Source organism: Crassostrea angulata, chromosome 6 (assembly GCF_025612915.1).
Source record: "Crassostrea angulata isolate pt1a10 chromosome 6, ASM2561291v2, whole genome shotgun sequence".
NCBI lineage: Eukaryota > Metazoa > Mollusca > Bivalvia > Ostreida > Ostreidae > Magallana > Magallana angulata.
This window is the reverse complement of record NC_069116.1, coordinates 19,308,636-19,331,126: the sequence shown is the minus strand read 5'-3', so window position 1 is coordinate 19,331,126 and position 22,491 is coordinate 19,308,636. Positions and strand designations below refer to the sequence as shown.

Below are 22,491 nucleotides of genomic sequence, written 5' to 3'. Positions count from 1 at the left end.
ATTGTATACTGCCATGCAGTATGAATTTGTTCAATAAATAAAAAGAATAGGATACTGGTTGTCTTGATGATGCCCCATCTCGGTGAGTTCTGTATAATTTATCTCTTACGTTTTATTAATTCAGTGACTATTAACTATTGTACGAGAATTGGTCAAAAGCAAATGTATTGCCTTTCTGTCAAAATTGTCCATGTGTACATGACGTAAGGAACTCATTTCCTTCATTAATAAAAGCCAGGAGGTACCGTATTCATAAATCTTAATTATTTACCAGGCACGTACACTTGCTTTTGAAATAGGCAGATCTACCCCAACATCTTGACTACCAAAAAACGATATAATAATGAAAATAGAAATAAGAGAGAAACAACTACAACTGATCATCAATCTTTTTTAAAATTAAGTTTCGGCACAGCCACGTAACGTTTTTATTTTAGCACGAAAACTATTATACAGTGAGACCTGTAAGGTGGTTTTTTTCTAAGTCGGTACCCTATCTATATAGAACCATTTGTTTTTTTTCTTAGTCGGTACCCTATCTATATAGAACCATTTTAACAAGACCTTGGAATTTTGGTTGGACGTAGCTATCTATTTCTTGCATCAAAACAAGTTAGAAATGACGCAGGCTTCGACTGAAATGTGCATAACTTGCGTAGTCTACGCTCAAAAGCAAGACAAATAATCAAAGAGCCATGGCTGAGTAGCCATCAATGAAATAGATGTATGTCACAGTGGCGTCGGAAGCAAATTGAAAGTGGGGGGGGGGGCTTGACTTATAGAAAATCTTGACAAGCAAAATAAAGGTCTTTAAAAAAAGCCCCCCCCCCCCCCCCCCCCGGTTCCGACGCCTATGCGTCATATTGATGTTTGACAAAACTACCCAAAGTTCAAGCTCTTGTTAAAATGGTTCTAATTCTGGGTCACGATAACCGTTAGATTTCCCAATCCTCTAGTAAGGCGCCGTGGAATCCACTTGATTATATGACAGACTGCACATATAGAGTGAACTATGGATCGGGTTAGACATTCTTGATATTCTGATCCGAAAACAAACACGCTTGATCTATTGATAGACGACGAATTTTTGGGGTTGTCTAACAATATAATTTATACTGTTGTATTGGAACATTTTGGCCTTCCAGAAAGATGTCGTGCATTGAGGACGGATGGTTTCGAGAAATAAATGAGATGTGGTCTGGATATTGTGTGTCATTGCAAATAGAAGAAATTTTACATCAAGAAAAATCTAAATTTCAAGAAATACTCGTGTTTAAAAGGTATGTATAGTATCGGAAATAATTAGTGGTTATATCGATTTATATGCTTATTATTTTTTAAATAACTCTTATGGTGTTGCCAACGTCTTTATAATTTTCATTTCTTGTAATTACGCAATGTTAATTATTGTTTCAAATTCCATACATTTATAATTTAAATTAAAGCAGTCCTCATACAGCGTAGCCTTGCGTATGTGCCCATTGCCTTGCATTGGCAGGTGACTTGCATGTGTGATATATTAAAAACTGAAAGAGCATTTAGAAGTAAATGTAAAATTTACACATGGATGTGTTAAAGCATGAATTATTGCATAACTGATAAGTATTATTATGTAATATTTTGTTGTTAATCTTGAGTAAGATTATATATTGAATTAATCAATGTGATATAAATTTTTTGTTTTAGTTATTGATAAATCACTTAATGTAAGGCAAAATTATTATTCAGTAGTGCAGGGAATTTAAATTGCACTGCATATATTAAGAAAAATTTATAAGGGGGTTGTTTGTGGTTGGGAAGGGGTGCATGAAACAATGGGGGAGCTTAGACAGAAATTCATAGCATCAGTTTTTTAGTGGAGAAACCAATGTACACAATTTTTAGTTTCTTGAACACATCATAGTCATACTCTTGCTTTGGAATCAATTTAATTCATCCCATTTTTTTCTCACTTGCCCAAATAAAAAAAAGCTAGTCCTAGATTTTAGTCTGATCTTGAATGTGGATTGAATCATATCTGACAAGATATAAAAGAGCAGACAAGTTCAAATATGACTTATAAAGATGCTCTGTCCTTTCAAAGATTATACAAATAACTGAAAGATAATGTAATCTAACAAAATGATATTAGTGTTAGTTTGGAAACCAAGAAAAATATAAAAACAATCTTTTGAGCAAAGAAACAGCTTCAGTTAATAGTTACTGCACATATCTCTTTATTTATTGGATAAGATATACTGTTCTCAAAAAAATGTATATAAACTAGTGTCAGACATCCTTGTATTTGTATGTTTTAGTATCAAATGTACAATATTTTAATACCATTCCAGAAAAAAGAATTTTGATATTCTTCTGTATGGAATTAACTATACAAGAATCAAAGTATTCAGTGCTTTAACTTTCAGTGTAAGCAAATCACATGAAAACTAAGTTTTCATTTAGAATTGTGAATCACTGGCATGCATGGCATGCAGAGTTAATCAGTGTCTCCAATAAAGCAAAAACCATATATCCATGAAATTTTGAAAAAAAGTTTTTGAAATTCTCTCATTATTACTCGACTTTTTACTGCAGTTTTGAAATTTATTTTCACATTCAGTATACAAGTAATAGACATGTTAAAGCGCCCTGACTTCATTGGAGATTAAAAACCTGATTAAGGAAATAAACAGCAACATGAAAAAACTTGATTTCCTTATTCATCTACACAAATAAAAGTGAACTAGAGGGGAACAAATATGTTGTCAAAATAAGCTAATTCAAAACTAGGTCAGTCAAGCTTTTAAAATGAGTTTGTGTAATACATAATATTAACATTAGATGGGGTGTTAAATGCCAATACTATGTATCTATGATATCCCCCAATGATGTAGATTCACCTTGTACCAACTGAATTTCTAGCTTTTCATCTAACCATCTTTTTTACGTTAATCATTCAGTTTGTACCGTTTTGAAAATCCCAGATTTTAGTTGCATTGATTTTTTTTCTTGGCTATTATATATAGGGATGCATAAACAGCCCAATACATGTAATTGTTTTAATTTGCATGGGCATTTCTTAAAATGACTTTGACTCAAATTTGATTTATTTGACATGTTCACTACTTTTCTTTGATTTTCCATATGGAAAACTCTTGAGTTCAGTTACTTTGAAAAGTTTTATAAAACAGGAAAAAACTAATGCTCCATTCTATCTGCCTTTTTTACCGTGTAAAAATGTGCACATTAGCAAGGTGCAAGTAAGTATTTGTCATTGTCCTTCAGCATTATCCTATTGCATGTTGCATGCAGGATACTCTGAAACTAGCTGGATTTGACAGTTGATAATAAACGTTTTCCTCCTTGTTTTGTAGTAAATCATTTGGCAATGTTTTGGTCCTTGATGGCATTATACAGTGTACGGAGAGGGATGAACATGCCTACCAGGAAATGATTGCACACCTCCCCTTATCTTGTCATGACAATCCAAAACAGGTAATCAAATCATTTTCATCATGAAAGAAATCCTCCAGAAAAATTAAAGGTCATCTCTACCTTACAAATTCAGATCACATACCCAGTAATTTTCTTCTGGATAAGACCGTCTTGCACTGATAATTTCTATGCCCAGAGATCAAAGATCAGATTCAGAGTAATTTTGATTCTTCTCTGAGTGAATATTTATCCTTATATTCAAACTTGATCCTGTAAATTTATATTTTTATACTTTAGTACCTCTGACCCAATTTATATGTATACCGGTAATTTAATGTTATTTTTGTCCTCATGTACCATATGTTTGAAATGGTTTTGAGTGAATAAATGAACTGATCTGAATAAATTCATGAGACTTTATGAACTTTTCAAAATCTCTCTCTCTCTCTCTCTCTCTCTCTCTCTCTCTCTCTCTCTCTCTCTCTCTCTCTGTTTGATGTGGATTGGTGTTTGTTACAGGTGCTTGTGGTAGGTGGTGGAGATGGTGGGGTGGTTAGAGAGGTTCTCAAGAACAGTTGTGTCCAACGAGTGGTTCTCTGTGAAATAGATGAGGTAAGACAATTACTGGTATCACACACTTGAAATACATAAGTGTATTGCCACTAAAACTCAGAAAATACTTGTTCAAGTCAGTACTTCAAATTTCCAGCTATCATTTGAGCTGGGAAGATGTGCATCTGAACTAAGAAATTAAAGATTATGAACTTTTTCAAAAGAAGATTTGTAGTAGGCAAATTTTACTAAATCATTGAAATGTAGCACATTTCCATGCTTGTAGAAAATATATGGAAAACAAATGAATATCAGTTTGTAATATGATGTTCTGAATTTGATAGTGAAACTAGATGTTACATCACTGACTGAAAAAATATTTGGCTATTTTGAAGATGTATAAATTGTCCAAATCTTCATGGTTTTAATGTGAGCATTTTGCCTTTTCATTCCCCAAATCTATATTTTTTATATTTTATGCACCACATTTTTTATGAGTTCTCTATTAATTTGGATGAAGTTCTGTGCAAGTAAATAAGATTTTACTTAAACTAGATAAACCCATTAAAGTAAAGACACTTGCCAATGGTGACTAATCAAATCAGCAATTGTATTTTTTGTATTTGTTTGTACAAGTCTTTGTTGCAAGATAGAACTGTTAAATTGTAATTAAAGGTCCCTTGTATGAATGTTTTCAAGAAAACAATTGATTTAAAATGCAGAGTGTCTATTGCTTTCAAGAGTTAGTGTTGCTTACAGTGACAGAAATGGTTCAGCTATCATGCTGACACACTTTTTACCAGCTGTGTGATAGAAAGGAATTCAGTTCTTTAATTGCTATCCACAATTATTGTCTGCCAGAAATCTTGAATGAAAAATTGATTATTTTCCTAACATTGAATATTGGTGTTGGCTTTAAGTTGAAAAACTGCTTTGTTAGAAATTCCGGTATAGATAATTCAATACATGATATACAGAGTACCAGACACCTGTCAAAAAATACTTTAGAAAGGTACCCGAGAACATTTCACCATGTCTTAAGACACTAGGGTCACAAACATCCGCTCACCATGTGTGAAAATAATCGGTATAACTATTATGCGACACAATACCGTATTTATTCAGACATCTTATTGGATGTGTTTGTCATTTTACAGCGTGTTATTGAAGTATGCAAGGAGCATCTCCCCAGCATGGCTTCCTGTCTCAGTGACCCAAAGGTGACGGTTTTTGTTGGAGACGGCATTAAGTACATGAAGGAGCATAAAGGGGAGTTTGATGTGATAATAACTGATGCTCCAGACCCCATAGGTCAGTATCCCACTCTACCCTGTGTCAAATAAAAAAGTTGCATGGACAAAATTCAAGGTCCAACTGCCATAAAATGGTCCTTTACTATTGTTTTTGACCCCTCCCCCCCAACCCTTCAAAAAAAAAGAGGGGGGGGGGGGGCGGGGAGGATAGCAAGCAATACATTTTTGCAGCTAACTACTGATTGCAGTAGTGGATATAGTTAGGGTATTAATTTTATCTGAAAGCATATTATTGGTTTCAGGAAGAAATTTGCAGTAGTCTGTTGTGCTGCTGGCTCTTTTATGTAAATATTTCCGGTATATAGCATTTTGTGCTTCAAGAAATTCAATCACACTCTCAAATAAGTCTTAATATTATCTTGAAAAAAGAAAATCTTAATGCCTACCCCACTATGGAGGTTTCTCTTTGATGTAATTCTTTATCTACTGTAATGGTTTATGAATATTATTAAAGGTCTTAATTTCTTTTATCTTAACCTGATGATTTCATGTTTTATTATAATTACATCATATTTATTTTTTATCAGGTGCAGCTGCGGGTCTGTATGAGGAGTCATACTATGCCAGCATGAAGGCAGCACTACGCCCCAGTGGAATTATATGTTGTCAAGGTCAGCCAATTATGTCATGTATGACAGTTAAAAAAACCAAAAACAGAACTGTTAGCCAAACCCAGTACCAGACCCATAGTGTGAAAACACCAGTGCGATATGCTTATTTTGACTTTCGATGCATAATTTTAAATTAACTGCATGTATTTTGAAAATGATTAACAAGCTGCAATCACTTCTAAAAAGTTAACATGTATGTATAGTTACCATTGTTTGGATGTCAGTTTATTGTGTCGTTATACGTGTATTTAATATGAGTATGTTTTTGTACATGTATTTGCTGTTATAGGAGAGAACCTGTACCTTGACCTGCCATTGGTTCAGAAACTGATGCGGATCTGTCGACAGAACTTCTCAGCCGTGGGATACGCCTACACTCTGATCCCCACCTATACCGGGGGTCACATAGGATTTGTTCTCACCAGTACCAACCCAGTAAGAGACAGTCCTCCAAAAGGATGAAATCTTTAAACTGTATTCTATCAAATATTTAAATTCCTTGCAATATAAGTTCTCAAAATGTTTTTCAAGATTGTTCAGGAACATTGGCAAGAAACTATACATGTACCGTTCTTGCTGAAAAGAAAAACTTTGAATTTCTGTAGCTGTGAAAATAGCATAAAAGAAAACCCAGTATGCTGTCACGTTGACAGTTTTGTCTTGTTTCTTCATGAAACTACCGGTATATTTTATTTTTGCTTATGAGTTCTTAACTCTTTTTCATAGGATGTTAAATTTAATGAACCTAGAAGAATATACAAGGAGAGTGAGATCAAGAAGATGAAAATGAAATACTATAACTCTGACATTCACAAGGCATCCTTTGTGATTCCGCAGTTTGCTAAGGAGGTAAGTGCTTAAAAAATTGTGTAAGGTGTCTATTGATATGGTTTATTTGCTAACAGCATAGTTTTGAAATTAAAGGGAGGAAACAGAAGTTTAACATTTTTCCAGGAAGCAGGAAGACTTATCATCTTCCTGATGATATTTTTGTCTATAATTTTTTTTGAAAAATTATAATGTTCATTTATAAGGCTTCAATCTTTGACTTACAGTAGTTATGTAATCAAAGTGCAGAAACAAATGTTTCACAGACAAAGCAGGAAGCAATAAGAGGTCACATTGTTCAGTATTTATTCTGTACATATAATCAGTCCATGTCTTTGCAGGCTCTGGAACAAGTCTCCAACGGCGTGTCGGACACATGAGTCACTGTTTTAGCCTGAGTTGCCAGCTGCACCTGATTACTGTGTAATCTGAATGACCTTCATCACTTCCTTCTCTCCAGTAATAATGTGAACAGACAGAAGACTTTCAATACACAGCAGTGGGAATCAGGGCCGTCTTCCCCGTAGTCCCCTCCAGGCCAGTTCCATACTCCTCAACATATAGGGCAGACTAAACTTGAATTTTATCTTACGAACACAGATTTTGATTTGTTTGCATCGAGTGTTTGATGTTTGTAAGCATGGAGAGGGTGAATTATTTTGCATTATTTTACTTATTGTGTGTTTCCATATTTCAGAGTTTATATCAAATCTATCAATACTTTTTATGATATATATTTTCTTCTGTTTGGTTGATTTAGATTGAATGATATGTTTTTGTTTGAGTTAGTCTCTGTAGTATTTTTACTATGTATTCAGCACTGATGATCTTGTCTCTAACAGAGTTGTTTTTCTTTTGTGCATTATTGATTGTAACCTCATTCTAATCAACTTCATAGATTCAGGATTAGCATAAATTTGCTTAGTGGTTTGATAACTCCCAAAACTGTTTTTTATTACTGATATCTGGAATTTTGAAATTTTAAAACCACCCTTTTTTTAATTAATTTTTTTTTTATATGCTTTAAAGATTTCTGTAAAAGATTACTATGTACATGATATCATTTTATGGCCCTTGAATTGAAAACTAGGTAATTTTAAAGTGGCACTGAAAAATTACATTTGACATAGTAAATTTAAAATACTATTTCAGTGTCAGTGGGCAAAATTTCCACTGTTCAAATTTAACCCTTTTATCAAGCAGCTAAACAGATGACATACTTTAAGCTAGTAGCATGTTTTACTCTTGACAACAGGTTGTCTGAAAGGCTGTTTTGGTATTTATTTTGGCTAGCATCTGTGAACATAATAGGTGGTCCATATATTTTAACATCCTTAACTTGTTTAAATTGGGCATGTCGTAACATTTATCTACATTCTTATATTAATGCTTACTATTACTAAGTGAATTCATAAGTGCAGAGTAATTTGCTCCAGATAACTTTTATTGACAGGCATATAAAAGTTTTAAATAAAGGACCTTTAATATTAAGCTTTTGAAGTTATGAGGACTATTTAATGAACCATGGTATATACTCATTAACTCACAGTGTACTCCATATAAAGGTGTAAACTTTATCAAATCACTTAGTGTTTTTATTTGTCATCATTTTTTTGTCTGCATGTGAATTGTTGGATTAGATGTGTGTTTTTTTAAATGGTGCAGATGGTAAGATGCATCCTAGTTGACCAGTCAGATGACATCTATAACAAGAAATATAAAGTTTTAATATGTAAATATTTTAATCATTACTTGGACTGATTTTAAAATGAAATCCGTTTTATGACAGGTCTGAAATGGTTTTAAGTTTGTACCACATATAATCTTATCAAAGAGTAAAATTATTGGTAGCATATTTTTTTTTTCACTTTAGAAGTGTTCTTTGAAATTATTAATTGCTAGATTCAAACATCTTAGATATATCGACTTACATGTAAAGGAGAAGTGTGAACATTCATGTATAGTTATCGAAACATGACTGTACAGGTACAAGTATTGATAGAAATGTGGCAGAGATGTTGTTTATATCATGCCATAAGATGTTAATCTTCAGCAAATGAATAACAAATGTCTCAGTCAGTTCCCAGTATTGGTGAATTTATTGAAAAATAATAAGGTCATTAACATCTCAAGGAATTTAATTATAAGATAGTGCAGTTAATATATTTTTTCCATTGAGATATATCTTTTTTAACCGGAGACCAAATTTTTGAAAGTAAATAAATGAAAAAATGAAATATTCCATTTGAAATTGCAATTCTTTATGGAAATAAAATTCTGTTTTGATTAGAAATTACCATATCATGAATTTAATAAAACCCTGTTAATTTTTTCAGGATGAAGTGAAGCATACACTTCATTCCATTTTGGTTCTACATGCACAAAAGTGATTTTTCAATAATTGATGTCAGTAGTACTGGATGGTTTTTCACTCTGTGTATTGAGACCCAGTTTGGTTGTTGTGCAATATTTATGAACTTATCTTCCTTGGCAACTTAGTAGAACAATCCTGTGATCATGTGATAGAATCTGTTATTTCCTAGTGCTATCCTTAGATAATCAGTTTTGTTTTGATGATGTACTCACTACCATTAGTACTTGCCTGATTGTTAATTTTTAATTGGAATGGACTGATTCATTGTGATTCGACCAAGTGTTGCTAGATGTGTATTCATACACAGTACAGTGTTGTTTGGATGAAGGTTTATATCAATGTGTTTTAATATTTGAGACAATAAATACCATAAAGTACAATGTACGAGTGGTGGTGTTTTTATATTCAATAATTTACATGTTGATACATGTATACATGACATATAGAAACATTGCAGCAACATAAGTACATGTATTGAGGAAGTCCTGAAGTAATTCTCGGGTTCAGCCTAACGCAATCTCTAAGTACCGGTACACCCCTTCTATACCTCCTTCAATATCCATGGTCCTTAAAAGTTACTGTGTTTTTGGAATGCAAGTTAATTTAAAATACCCTCTTTAAAAAGTTACGATGGTATCTGACACAATAAGATGTCGGAGTGTATTAAAAAGTTTTACTATTTACAAAATAACGTTTTGCGCTACGCTGTTGAGTTCAAAACTGCGAAAAAACACTATATATATTCATTGTTTAAGTAAAAAAAATTAAGAGATCTCGAGGTGTTCCCCGGGTGGGGGGGGGGGGGATAAAAATAGAATAAGAGAGATAACTCGATCATAAATGACTACTAATACCGATAGTGATCATGATTTAGCCAAAGAATGCGGGTTGTATGTCAAATAAGAGATTATGTATCATTATAATTTTGAAAAAAAGATATTTTCTTTTAAATCTTTTAAATCTGTATTGAAAATTTTTAAATATAAAAATATTCATTGATTTTAAAAAAGAATTTATTTATTTATATTTTTGCGTAGCTTGGCAATGAGATTACTTTCGGAAATAGGATAAACGCGAAAAACGCCTATCTGGTGAATAAATGCGTAACTTTCGCAAATAAACACGAAACATAAGCAAAATACACGAACTTTTTGCAGTTTGTATAAAAGAAAGCACATTATCAAATAATCTAAGAAAAAAATACGCTGCTTTTCACTCTAATTTTTTACTCTATATTATTTTTTAATATGAATATTCATAGAAAATGCATGATTTGCAATACGTCCGGCTTTTTTTTTCAAACATTAAAAAAAAATATTTCAGCTTATATCTGGTATTTTATGGCAAATAAATATGTTTAAGCTCTTTACTCTGTCATTTTAATGAAAATTGAAATAAATACGCATGACACATATATTTATTAATGCACTAAATGATTTGAACATGGTAGAAAGAATGATGGTTTTAAAAGTATATATATATATATATCAAGCTCTTGGTTTTGATGTCGGTGTTATATTTGGCACTCTAAATAATCTCCTCAAACAAAAGATTTGAAAAACGGCTGTACAGACGATAACACATATTTGAAAGATGGACCAGTACACGATGTATTTGTTGTTTCCGGTCAGGAGGTACCAGTCCATGATGACGTTCATCCGGCTCTCTGATTGGTGGATTTTGACCTTCTCTATCGAGGACTGCACTCCTGCTAACGCACCCTTGTTAAGAAAAATGGAGGAAATATCATATATTTGTCATATCTGTAAACGTATCTGTCTCTATCTTATGATGTGTGTTGTATGAAATGAATCTAAACAAGAACTTATTGACATTTGCTAATATGACTTATTCAAATACCGTATTTGTTACACACAAATATTATCAATAAGACCACATTTTAGATAAATCTTCAAAAGTATGTTTAAAAAAACAGAAAGTTTCCAGAAACAAACAAAGAACCCATTTGATGTATCAGAACCTATGTCTAAGTTACCGTTACGTGACATTATGATTTCTCTGTGTGACTGAAAGATTCTCGACCTGATGAAATTCGTAATTATAAGGTGAACAGGTTGATCATGTGCATGGATTATTTAAATCCTGTTTCATGCGATCAGTAAAGCTGTAAAAGTTGTTCGTTGTCCAATTAAAAATGAGGAGTTACCGTGAAGTTCTGGACGGAAGCGCTCACACTCTGGATCTCCTGGAGATACTTGGACCATTCCTCCGGGACGTATGTTACCAGGTAAATGTAGACTAACTTCTCAGCAAACCTACTGGCAGTGTTGTCGAAACAAACTTGATAAGCACCTATAAATTAGGAAAGACTTATCAAAACCTTATATTTATAGCAATTTTGCAAACCTTTGCCATATACATTAATTTTGTAATCAATTAACGTGCAAATGCTAAAAGATCACATTATTATACTTTCATGTTAAAAACTGAAATCTGATTGGTTTAGACGCAGTTGGTAATCCGTTCTATTACCCTCAGCGTTAGCAACACACTTGGCAACGGGTAACACGGCGAATTGTTACATGCGCGTAAATTATGCGCGTACGGTTCGCCGTAGAATTCACTTCATTTCTATATAACCCAGTAAAATTTTCTTTAAAATTTAGACATTCAGTATAATAAAATAAATAGTGCCTGTTATGGAAGGGTAACTGTTGAAATTGACCCCCTCGAAAACCATTGTCAACCTCCGCATCGCGTCGGTTGACAATGGTTGTCTCGGGGTGTCAATTTCAACAGTTACCCTTCCAAACAGGCACTATTTATATAACAGGTATATGGCCCGGATCTGACATGTATTTTTCTGCATATTCAGAAACCGTTACTTATTTTTCTTGAAATGCTAAATTTTAGGTAGTTCCTATGAAATATGAAGGTAACGGATAATGCGGATAAAAATGAATGCAACTTAAACGTATGCAAATGTAGGCCTAAGCAAGAAACTTGATGTATGGATAAAACCAATTGATCAAAACATAGCTATTAACATGTTTTCAACAAGGAAGCTCTGTATACCCATTGCATTTGATTTAAGTACTTGGGGTCGCAACAAAACTTGTTTTTGTGGTTTTTAGCAACGAGACACTTGCCGAACATGACGGCCACGTGGTCGATCTTGCCGTCCGTCTGGTAAGGGAGATGCTGGATGACTTGGTAGTTGGGATCAATCAACACCACGTTGATGGACCTGTCTCCTCCCCGTAACACCTACAGATCAACAAAAACAAGTACTGAAAAACAGGGCCTGGGAATCTAGAAGACCGATAGTCCCTGGATTTACTGGGTTGGTAAAAATACATGATAATCAGTTTTTATCACTTATGTGTACATGTTTTAAATTTCTTAATAATTCTTATTTAAAATCCAAGTAAACTGACCAAAAACCATATCATGAATATGAAAGATGCATGGTTATACCAAAACATGCTTTAAACCTCTCTTGCAGTCGATATTCATTGGTTTTGAAGTATCCCATTTAAGGGTTTTTTGGGCGTGTGTATTTTTTTCTTTGTGGGGCCCAGTTACCTTTCATCTGCCTGACGACAAGATACATTGCTTTTTGTACAACCATTGCTCTTTATTGCATGGTATAACTAATCGCCAATGGATAGAGAAAGGTGATGGTTCATTAGACAGAACTGCTCGTACACCTGACAACAAAGGTACTTTATCTCAGGTGAATGCAATGTTTCTAAACAAAGTCATTCTCATTTCAGTTTTACATTCCCAGTTTCGTAATGAAAATGTTCTCATTATTCTTCAAAATTCCTACAACTATATTAAAGTGGAAATCAAGTTTGCTTCTCTATAGTTAACCAGAGTACTTTTAAAATATCTGTTTAATTCTATTTACCTCAAATTGTATGTGCAAGTTAGCGCCCTGTGCCACTTTCTGAACGAAACATTCTTCTTTACCCGCTTTCACAACTATTTTGAATTCATGCTGAGTTCCCGGAAGGGCATCAAAATCGAATTCAAAGTCAGGTAAACTTCCTCCCAATTTCTCTGGAAAAGTAATCGGTAGAAGACAGAAGAAGTTTACCAAAGTTCGGAGATCTATGGTCGCCGCCATTTTATCCACGTGGTTTTTCTGACAGAATTGATAAGGTAGGAAGTCACTCTTGAAAACTTTTATCTGAGTTGAGTTGGATCTCAATTTTTAGCATTAATTCTTTATCTATATCAATTGCAAGTCATTTTTCAAGCTACCTTGACTATACATGTATATATGATTTTGTAACAACAGATTGAGTTGGATGTGTATCCGTCATTCTACTATTCTTTAGTTTTTTCGCAATAGTATGAAAATAAGATATTATACCACATACCGCCTTGCATATTTTTGTGCTGGGAAGATCTTGAAAAAGTTGATTGTTATTAAACGTCCTTTCGAGAACATTTTACTCATAACTAGATACTAGATGTCATCAATGTCGAAGGAAATCGGCAAAAAATTATTTCTTTCTGAGATCAAGTATTGTGACAAACGGCTTAAATCTTACTTTGGTCTCAGTCGGAAGACTGAATGTCCTGTGCCACATTAGGATTCGAACCAGAGAAGCAATGATATACCACTTCACCGCTCAGGCGAACAAAAAAGTATTTAAATATACATCGGGGGGGGGGGGGGGTTAAATTTGGAGACAATCTGAATTAAGAAAGATAGCACATTGTATATCTTAAATGTTTTATTGTTTACAACCAGATACGTGTACCAGCATGATGTTACATTTATAACTTACAGAATCGCAATAAAGTGTTTATAGCGTGCGGTTGATAATTCAGAGATAATCCATCTGCGATCTAGGTCTAATTTTTGTGTCTCTAAGTCACCCATATGTATACTTAATCCTGACAGACTATAGAAGTTATATAACTATAACTGCAGCGTGAATCGATGAGGGGATTTAAAATTGAGACTCTAATTAGAATTAGAGTGATAAATTATAGCATCTGCATATTTATTATACCGTATGCCTGTCATAAAGAAAACTAATGTTTCTAATATTCTCACAGGTCTGTGGCTATACAAGTCTGGATTGAGTATGTGAAAGGGTATAAATAAGAGAATATATTAGTATCCATGTTAAAAGAACGGTATTAATGAAGCTTAAGTAATACATGAATATCGAAATAAAAAGCAAATTTTATTCATGATATTTATGATATTATTTAACATCACTGTCTTAAAAGTAAACCCTTCAATATATTAACTTCTATATTCATATACATTAAGAAATTCGAGTGTGTTTGTTTCAGTTACTGGCTAAAAAACCCAAACCAACTTGATCACGAACTACAAATGTACAACTGGGTGCAAATATAATGAATATTTTTTTCCTCACGGGTCGTTTTAAAGAGTTGAAAGAATATTTAAGATAATATATACTGAAGTCATGCATTTTTGTTATTTAACTTAAGTTCTATTTATTCGAGAACAGGCATGAAAGACAAAGGCAATCTGATGGTCGACTGAAATTTGTTTGGTTTACTCACTTGCTCATCTGTGTCAATATCAGTACTTAATCAATCACAAAAAGTAATTTATGTGTTCCTAATTAACAATATAACTTTTTCATTCTTTATTTCTTTAAGCTTTGCAGCTCATCAGATTTTACAAATTAAACATAGTCAAGTATAGATCGAAGTGGGTATTTTACAGGAGACCCTATTACATTGAACATACATATTATTGAATTTTGAGGCCAATTTAACAAGATTTAACAAAATTAACAAGATTTTTTAAATTGTTACCTTTTATGGGCATTAATTGAAATCAAAAGTTTAGATATTCTTATCATTTAGCTTGCAATTTATAATTGTAATGATTTTTTTGATGAGTAAATTTATGCAAGATGGTGTTTACCATGATGTATCACTTTCCTTGTTTATTCGATATTTATAATACATGCATGAGTTCGGCCCCTTTGATGTTGTAACGATCTGTTGTCCTCTACCTGTTGATTATCGTATTCCATAGTCTCGATCGGGGCCTTTTTACCTGAGCGTCGTATAAACGCTAATTTAGGTCATGGTTGAAAATACCTCACCGTTTTTGTAAACAGAAAGTGGCCTTTGGTGGAGTCGGGTTAAATATTCGAAGGGATGTGTAATGTCAGATTATAATTCGCCATAAGGGACCATAATGGAGGAACCGGATGGGGAACTACCTGTAATTGAAGTCCAGGAACAGCACAGGAAAGATGGGACCTACCATTACTCCTTCACGTACGAACGTGCCACTTTATACGAGTTCAAATTCGACCGTGCCCCCAAACCCGCCCAAAAGGACCCGTGTTATAGGTGTAACCGGAGGGTCTTACCCCCGGATCAGGTCCGGGTGGACGTTTTGTACCACAGACAGTGCTTCCGGTGTCGAATATGTGGTCTTTTGTTGACCATGCAGACGTTTTACAGGAATGATGCCAATGACACCACGGATAAAGAGGTGTACTGCAAATCCCACGTGGGTAAAAACATTGGACAAGTGAAATATGAGCGACAGCCACTAGATTTTGATATTGAGAACATTTCACAGCAAAGTCAAGTATGTTGATAGTTGGTACTATTTTATACTCATCTTCATCCGCGCATCAAACAGAGAAAGCCTGTATAATCGAATTAATTATTTACATGTTATATGTTGCTGGGTAACTGAAGCTTAGCAAGCTCATTTTATTCTGACCAATGTTTAGTTATCATTTGGCAGTTTGGGTTGTTCTGTTGTTTGTAGGTGTGATTAAGCTTTTGCTTGTCATATAATTGGTACACGTATACAATGATATAGACCACTATTGATCTTGCACTTCTCAAACGTCTGACTAATTTATACCTCTTAGTTCCGGGATATTTGATGCAACAATCCCCAAAAGTCACACTATTTATATCAATAGATTTTATTTTAAGGATGACTCCGTCATTCAGTATTCACCATCCCTGTAGGCTTCTTACCTTTCGTTTGGAGTGAAACTCAATCATTATACCTGGGATCAATAATGTTAGAAATAGACAAGAATACGTAACTGGTTCCTCTTGCAAAATTCCGAATTTTACACACGTATAATAAACATTATGACTCATTGCACAAACAAACAAAAAACCTACGCAATTATTCTGTTTACATCGCTTAAAATTCTCTCATTTGTAACATTTCTTAAAGGCACTCAAATGACAGATTACAGGAATTGAAACGAGAGCACAAAATAAATGAAAATAAGGGCGATTTATGATAAGATAGTATAGCATTCATAGCGCATTTGAGTTGGTAGTAAATATGTCATTTCAGACAGGCTAAGCCGAACAAATTACGACAATTAACTGACCCACCACAATGATAAGTACAGGGGGTAATTTATCATTACAGTGCGGAACATTGAAAGTTTTCAACCCGACTTGCTTGAACAAAACTCATTATATATGATTGAAGATGCAAATGAAGTTTTTCTGGACAGATTTGCAAGATCTGTTCTTTGCAAAATCTTATTACCGGTATTCAACAACCTTCAATACCAGCTGCAGGCAAAGTGAGAACGTGCGGGACTGCACTGGGTCTCGGTGACGTTTTCTAGCCCCAGGGTAGACACAAGTTTCATCACGGTAAAAGTTCACTCAGCGGACCCTACGCAACGCATGCGTTACGAGACGGGTTTAGTGTAAACAGCCTCGAGTACAATACTGATTAACGCGTCCAAAAATTAGAGAAATGTTAAAAAATAAATGAAGGTTTAATGTACAAGAATATTGCAAATTTGTCTCAAAGTGGCATAATTTATACCCGTATTTACAGATGATTTCGTGAAACGGCTTGGATTCGGACAGTTTCTCACGGTGTGTGAACTTGTAGGTATCAGCCTTACAACATTGTTAGCTGTAACTGGAGCGTAAAGGTTTTCTTTTAACTATTGGGAAATGTAAAAAAAAAAGTGCTACTGAATAATCAGGAAAACTAACAAAAATATATTAACCTAGTCTAAAAGATAGTATCATTTCTATACGGAATTACCCATGTATTCAGCGTAATTTAGCAACAGAGAAAACAGTTTAAAATGCAAAAAATTGTATATATCATCTTGGTCACGTGGTAATAACACTGTCTTCCGCTTTTTTTCACTGCAACGGATAATTCGCTATTTCTTAACTAACTTCGTCTTCTGTTGTCATGAAACAGGTAAGATTGGATGTGTTTGTCAAACATGAAATACCTGAATCACCTGGTGACCGGCATTTACTCAAATAAAATCTAGGTTATCAGATGTTAAGTAACTGTAATCTGAGAGACTGGAGTTGTTGACATGCTTTTGAATTTGAATACAGGTTAATTTAACAGTCCAAAAGACGGTGACCCACGAAGAGTCATCAAATGAATAGTAATAGGCATTTGCATGTACTGATTATGTTTACTCCAGGTTAACAGCATCAAGTATGGCGGATCTTCCCGGAAGACGAGCCCAAAACCAGTCCCGAGTCCTCGGAACCACAGTCCACGAGGGGGTAGTCCTCTGGGAACCCCCCTAGGACAGAGTCCCTCTGGGTCAAGCATGGTCAGCGTCACCCCTAGGACGATGAATGGCAGCACGTTTTATTCGCATGCTCCAAATATGACAGATTTTAACACCTCTTATGGATCCTCCACTGGGTATTATCGACCAAGACCAGTTCTTCAGTCTTTCCAAGTTAGTATACATATAAATGCTACAGAATGTCATCTTAATCTGTTAAATACAAACACATACGTACAAAGGAGTATGTTCAATGTATTATCATTATAGACATTCATTCGAAACAATTAAGAACCTGTGTAACACAAAAGCTTCCATCCACAGGTTTCGGAGTCCCTATCTATTGTATCAAGGGATGAGGTAACCAGTAAGAGCAAAAAAATATCTTTGTTATGAATAAAACACTTAGACTTGGAATATGATTTAGTGATAAAATCTAAATGAAAAAAGTTTGCACTCAGCTTGGAGAAGGGATGCTCGGAGAATAACCAGAGTACTGTTTGGAAAGGGGTATCTGTGTGTATTATGTAGTGTTTTTATCCGTTATAAATTATTTTGTTTTGCTTTGAAGGACTTTGAAACTAGTGGTGTGTTCGAAGCTCAGTCTGTTCTGGAATCGAGGCACAGAGAGGAAGAAGAAAGATTACAGAGATTTCTGCTGGAGGAAAGAGAAAAAGAGATGCGGAAACTTGACGACACAATTTCCTCCGAGAAAGATCGGGCTGCGGCAGACTTGCTCAGTAGCTTCGAACACATGTCAATGTCGGGGTCTACCCCAAATCTCATGGCGGAAAGAGAAAGAATTGAGGATCACTTCCGGCGCACGCGCGAAGAGAAGCTGAAAGTTATGATGGATAAGATTGCGACAGAAGAAAAAACAAGAACAGCGAAAATGTTGGATAGACACGGACAAGAAATGCTGTTGTTAATTGCTAAGAAGGTACATAGCAATGACTCATGTACATTGAACTAATTGTTCCTTCCTTACACATACATGTTTAAGTTTACAATTTTTTTTGCGTCGTTTGTTCTTGATTTGATATCTAACTTTTTGCACAGGATAGGGAGGTAGACAGAAGCGCATTGTTCGACCATTCCATGAAGCCACCCGTAATGCCTCCAGAAACAAAGAAAGCGGATCTCTACAAGTCACCCGAGGTCTTCAAAAAGCTTGACGAGAGGGCAATAGAGGTGAATAATAACAGCTTCTTCATATACGACTGGTATATGTATAATATCGATAAAATTACACACGTACATATAAATTATACTTTATACTATTTTAATTATTACAGCTGACCAACAAGGACTACAGTAGCTATACAGATTTGGTCAAAGACCTTACAAGAGATTGTCAAACAGAACTGGAGAAAGTCAGGTGAAAATTTCCCCACTCCACGTTACAATGTTTTCATTTTCAGATGCTAGTAATTAAAGGAAATTTAAACATAAGAACGAATATTTTTTTTATTGGACCCCACCCCTCGACACATGTACCCCTGTGCGAACGTGTATTCTTGAAAAGTATGCATATTATATTCGAACTGACTCATGAATGCTAACTCTTAGCATGACACTAAACTTCATTTGCACATCGACATCATTCACCTACATGTATATTACAATAACTATGAGAAGAATACATTGTGATCAATATTCCAACAAGTTCAGAAATTTTATTCCGGATATACAGAAAAGATATTAAATCTGAGCGAATTGGATGAATACAGGGACGTCGGTGTCTTTGTCCGGATTTTGTTGCTCTTCGTGGAAATGTTGAAAGACCAACAAGTAAAAGGACAGAGAAATAAATTTATTGATCATAATCCGTATTAACGAATCAATGGAGACACGGGGTGTTTGTTAGCAGTTCGTTCTCTAATTCCCTTGAGATCGTGAATGTCACTTTCATGGAAATTCACGAGGTCTTCAGACCCGTTATGACGGCTCTACACGTCATCTCGAAAAGGTGTCAGATTTCGATAGAATGTGTTAAATGCCCTCTCTTTTCGAAATTAATTCCGAGTGGGTCATGAATGTTATAAATTGCATTGTAATTGATCACAATTTCCAATCTTGTCCGGAGTTGAGGAATTGACGGGTCGTTACATCAGATGTTGAATCATCTAGGTTACAATATGCAATAGCCTGCATACGCATAATCTGGGTTCATTTTATTAGGGGTATATACTGAGGAGTTTGACAATGTTACACAAAGAAAATATGTTACGTGTATTAATTTTATATGTAATAAATTAGTTCCGAAATTATATATTCTCAGATTTTGAAGCGAGACATAAAATTCATTAAAATTTAGCGAATGCGCATTTACAAAATAGTTCGCATTTTAATTACGCCGTCTTTAATCATAACCATCTGACCATGTGCAACTACAAAGATATCGAATTTTTCTTTTGCCAGTTTGCAAGCATTGTTAACTTTAGTGAAATAGCTCACGTGCATTTGTGTGCAATTTTTCAGACAATTAAGTCCGTCGGTTACAAACAGGAAATAATTACAACATGCATAGTTAGTAATTAATATTGATCAAAGTTAGAGATTTTTCCCTCCGCTATAGACAGGTGAACAATGGCCCCCTAATTGAAGTGTTCCTTAACTTCTGTCAAGAGGCGGTCCTTCTATTATTTTTCTCCCTTTTGAAGATCGGAATGCAGTTTTTTCTCATATATTACAGGGTGATTTTCCGATGGGTAATTGCCAAAGATCTGGGAAAACACAATGTGAAGGAGATTGTCCGCCCCAACTCCACGGCCTCTCTTCTCCGGGGGGTCAGGACCGGAAAAGAAACTTACCACCAGCTGTTTAAGAAACTCTGCAAGTACGTGCGGGATCTTAATTCTAAACCTAAATCTCTAAAAAAAAATCTGTAAAAAGCACTATACATGTTCAATAATCATAGTCACTGCAACTTGATTCTTATTGTAAAAAGTAAATATTAAAATTCATTTAAAAGTTAATAAATTTCCACCCTGTTTTTCAGCTTTGCAGGTCTCCATTGTGAGATAATCTTGGGTTACTCTAAAGGAGCCGGATATAAGCCGGGTATGAGAATGGATGGAACCTCTTTCCGGAACTCCTGGACCGCAGTCTCCATTGACGGGAACTGGCGCCTTGTCAACTGCACCTGGGCGGCACGGCGAGTAACAGGGCACAAGGACGACCTGCCCGAGATCTTCTACAAGTATGACGAGTTCTATTTTCTGACGGACCCCGAGGATCACATTTATCAGCACTACCCAGATGACTCACAATGGCAACTAATTGACATACCATTGCCTTTCTCAGAGTTTCTCAATTTGCCTGTCGTCAAGTCACCATTTTTCAATTATGGACTTCGTTTTTACTCTAATTACGGCGCGACATTAACGACAGATTCCGGCATGGTTGAAATTCGTTTGATTTCATACAAGATTTTAGGCTTTGGTCATGTACTGGAGTCCTACGATAAATCAGTGGATACAAGGTCACTTGAAGGTCGCGTACTTCTTCGCCATGTCAAAAACGAAGCCATATTTACCATTAACTTGCCAAGAAAAGGACTGTATTACTTTTCCATTTACACGGGCGATTACTGGCATTCGGATTGCCTTGAGAGTGCTGCGTCATTCCTAATCAACTGCACTGACGTAATTGGAGCTCCTTCACCCCCATACCCCCCAGTACCATTTTACGGACCAACCCCAATGATGGACACTTTGCAGATAGAAACAAGCAATCAGCTGGACCCGTTGATCGTGTCCAATGGAGAGTCACTGGACATCACTTTTAAACTTTCGAAAGATGTTAAAATTACGCACACGTTTCAGTACTTTGATGCTAGTGATAGCTCGGTTTCAGATATAGACCGGTATGTATTCCTGCGCTCGAGAACAGACACCGGAGCAACTTATATGGTCAGGTGTCCAAAAGAAGGCTATTATATCTTTTCTCTGTATGCTGCCGACGAAAACAACGAGACTTTAGATTGTGTGTATAGGTACTTAGTTATATGCCAACAGGCAAACCAAGCAACAAACGTTTTCCCCAAAACATTCCACAAATGGCAGAGGTGCACACTGCACGAGCCCGTGTACGGGGACCTCATGACCAACAAACGGTATTCCTTCCGCTTAGATGTCCCACAGGCAGTGGAGGTGTTCCTAGTTATCGGCGACATTTGGCATCATCTGAAGCGGAAGTTGGGTTTCACATGGGAAGGTAATATCAACACTGGAAAAAACCCGGGAACTGCTAAAATCTACGCCAGGTTCTCTGTAGACCGAGATGCTTCGACTTTCTCGCGTCTGCTTGACTATGAATTGATTGAGGATGCGGAAACAGAGATATAGCTACATGTATGCATTTAATGATTATTTATTCAATTGTATGTTGTGATTATATTTGTTGATTTTGTTTATGTCATTTGCTAGAGAAGTGCTCCATTCTTAATTTAGTCATACCTAAATGTCTCATTATTATATGCTTTTGTGAAATTTTTGTGAAATTAAGTTACTGAATAATAAAAATGCTTTTATTGCGGTGTAAAGATTATTTAGCCTAAAAGCAGAACCTCTCGAAATTACATGTATTTTTGCCAAGAATATAACAAGAATTGATAATAAGTTCTAAGAAATCCAATCAAGGCCCCAGGGACCTTTTTTCATCTGTCTTCACTCAAATTCAAATATCCCCTCTCCAGAAGTGTGGTGAATTACAGACGAGTTCTGTTTCATCCGCAGACGACAGCGTGAGACTAAGCATCAAAGAGAACTTGACAAGACACCGACAGGGAACGTGCCTTAATGCTAAATTAACACATAATACACGCTCTAACAATAAAAACCTCCCCCATCTACCATAATTCTTGAGATTCATCACAA

At 35.1% G+C, this 22,491-nt stretch overlaps 3 protein-coding genes across 4 annotated transcripts; 2 read left to right on the top strand and 1 right to left on the bottom strand.

Moving 5' to 3' along the window:
• The first annotated feature begins 1,040 nt into the window (after positions 1-1,040).
• Positions 1,041-9,476, top strand: LOC128189875 (spermidine synthase-like). The gene is made up of 8 exons (XM_052861658.1): positions 1,041-1,280; positions 3,354-3,474; positions 3,934-4,026; positions 5,124-5,277; positions 5,807-5,890; positions 6,180-6,325; positions 6,617-6,739; positions 7,060-9,476. The coding sequence occupies exons 1-8, from the start codon at positions 1,150-1,152 to the stop codon at positions 7,096-7,098; spliced, it is 891 nt and encodes a 296-aa protein (XP_052717618.1). The 5' UTR covers positions 1,041-1,149; the 3' UTR covers positions 7,099-9,476.
• Positions 9,477-10,465: 989 nt separating this feature from the next.
• Positions 10,466-13,216, bottom strand: LOC128188923 (transmembrane emp24 domain-containing protein 5-like). The gene is made up of 4 exons (XM_052860249.1): positions 12,967-13,216; positions 12,203-12,320; positions 11,260-11,405; positions 10,466-10,813 (listed from the first exon to the last, which is right to left on the bottom strand). The coding sequence occupies exons 1-4, from the start codon at positions 13,183-13,185 to the stop codon at positions 10,580-10,582; spliced, it is 717 nt and encodes a 238-aa protein (XP_052716209.1). The 5' UTR covers positions 13,186-13,216; the 3' UTR covers positions 10,466-10,579.
• Positions 13,217-15,091: 1,875 nt separating this feature from the next.
• On the top strand, positions 15,092-22,148 carry LOC128188922 (hillarin-like). 2 transcript variants are annotated; one of them, XM_052860248.1, is made up of 8 exons: positions 15,526-15,660; positions 16,900-17,280; positions 17,519-17,785; positions 18,183-18,551; positions 18,671-18,802; positions 18,907-18,989; positions 20,307-20,450; positions 20,613-22,148. In XM_052860248.1, the coding sequence occupies exons 2-8, from the start codon at positions 17,272-17,274 to the stop codon at positions 21,958-21,960; spliced, it is 2,352 nt and encodes a 783-aa protein (XP_052716208.1). In that variant the 5' UTR covers positions 15,526-15,660; positions 16,900-17,271; the 3' UTR covers positions 21,961-22,148. The 2 variants fall into 2 exon arrangements, with proteins under 2 accessions (XP_052716207.1, XP_052716208.1); XM_052860247.1 differs by lacking the exon at positions 16,900-17,280 and having other exon boundaries at positions 15,092-15,660.
• Positions 22,149-22,491: the final 343 nt, after the last annotated feature.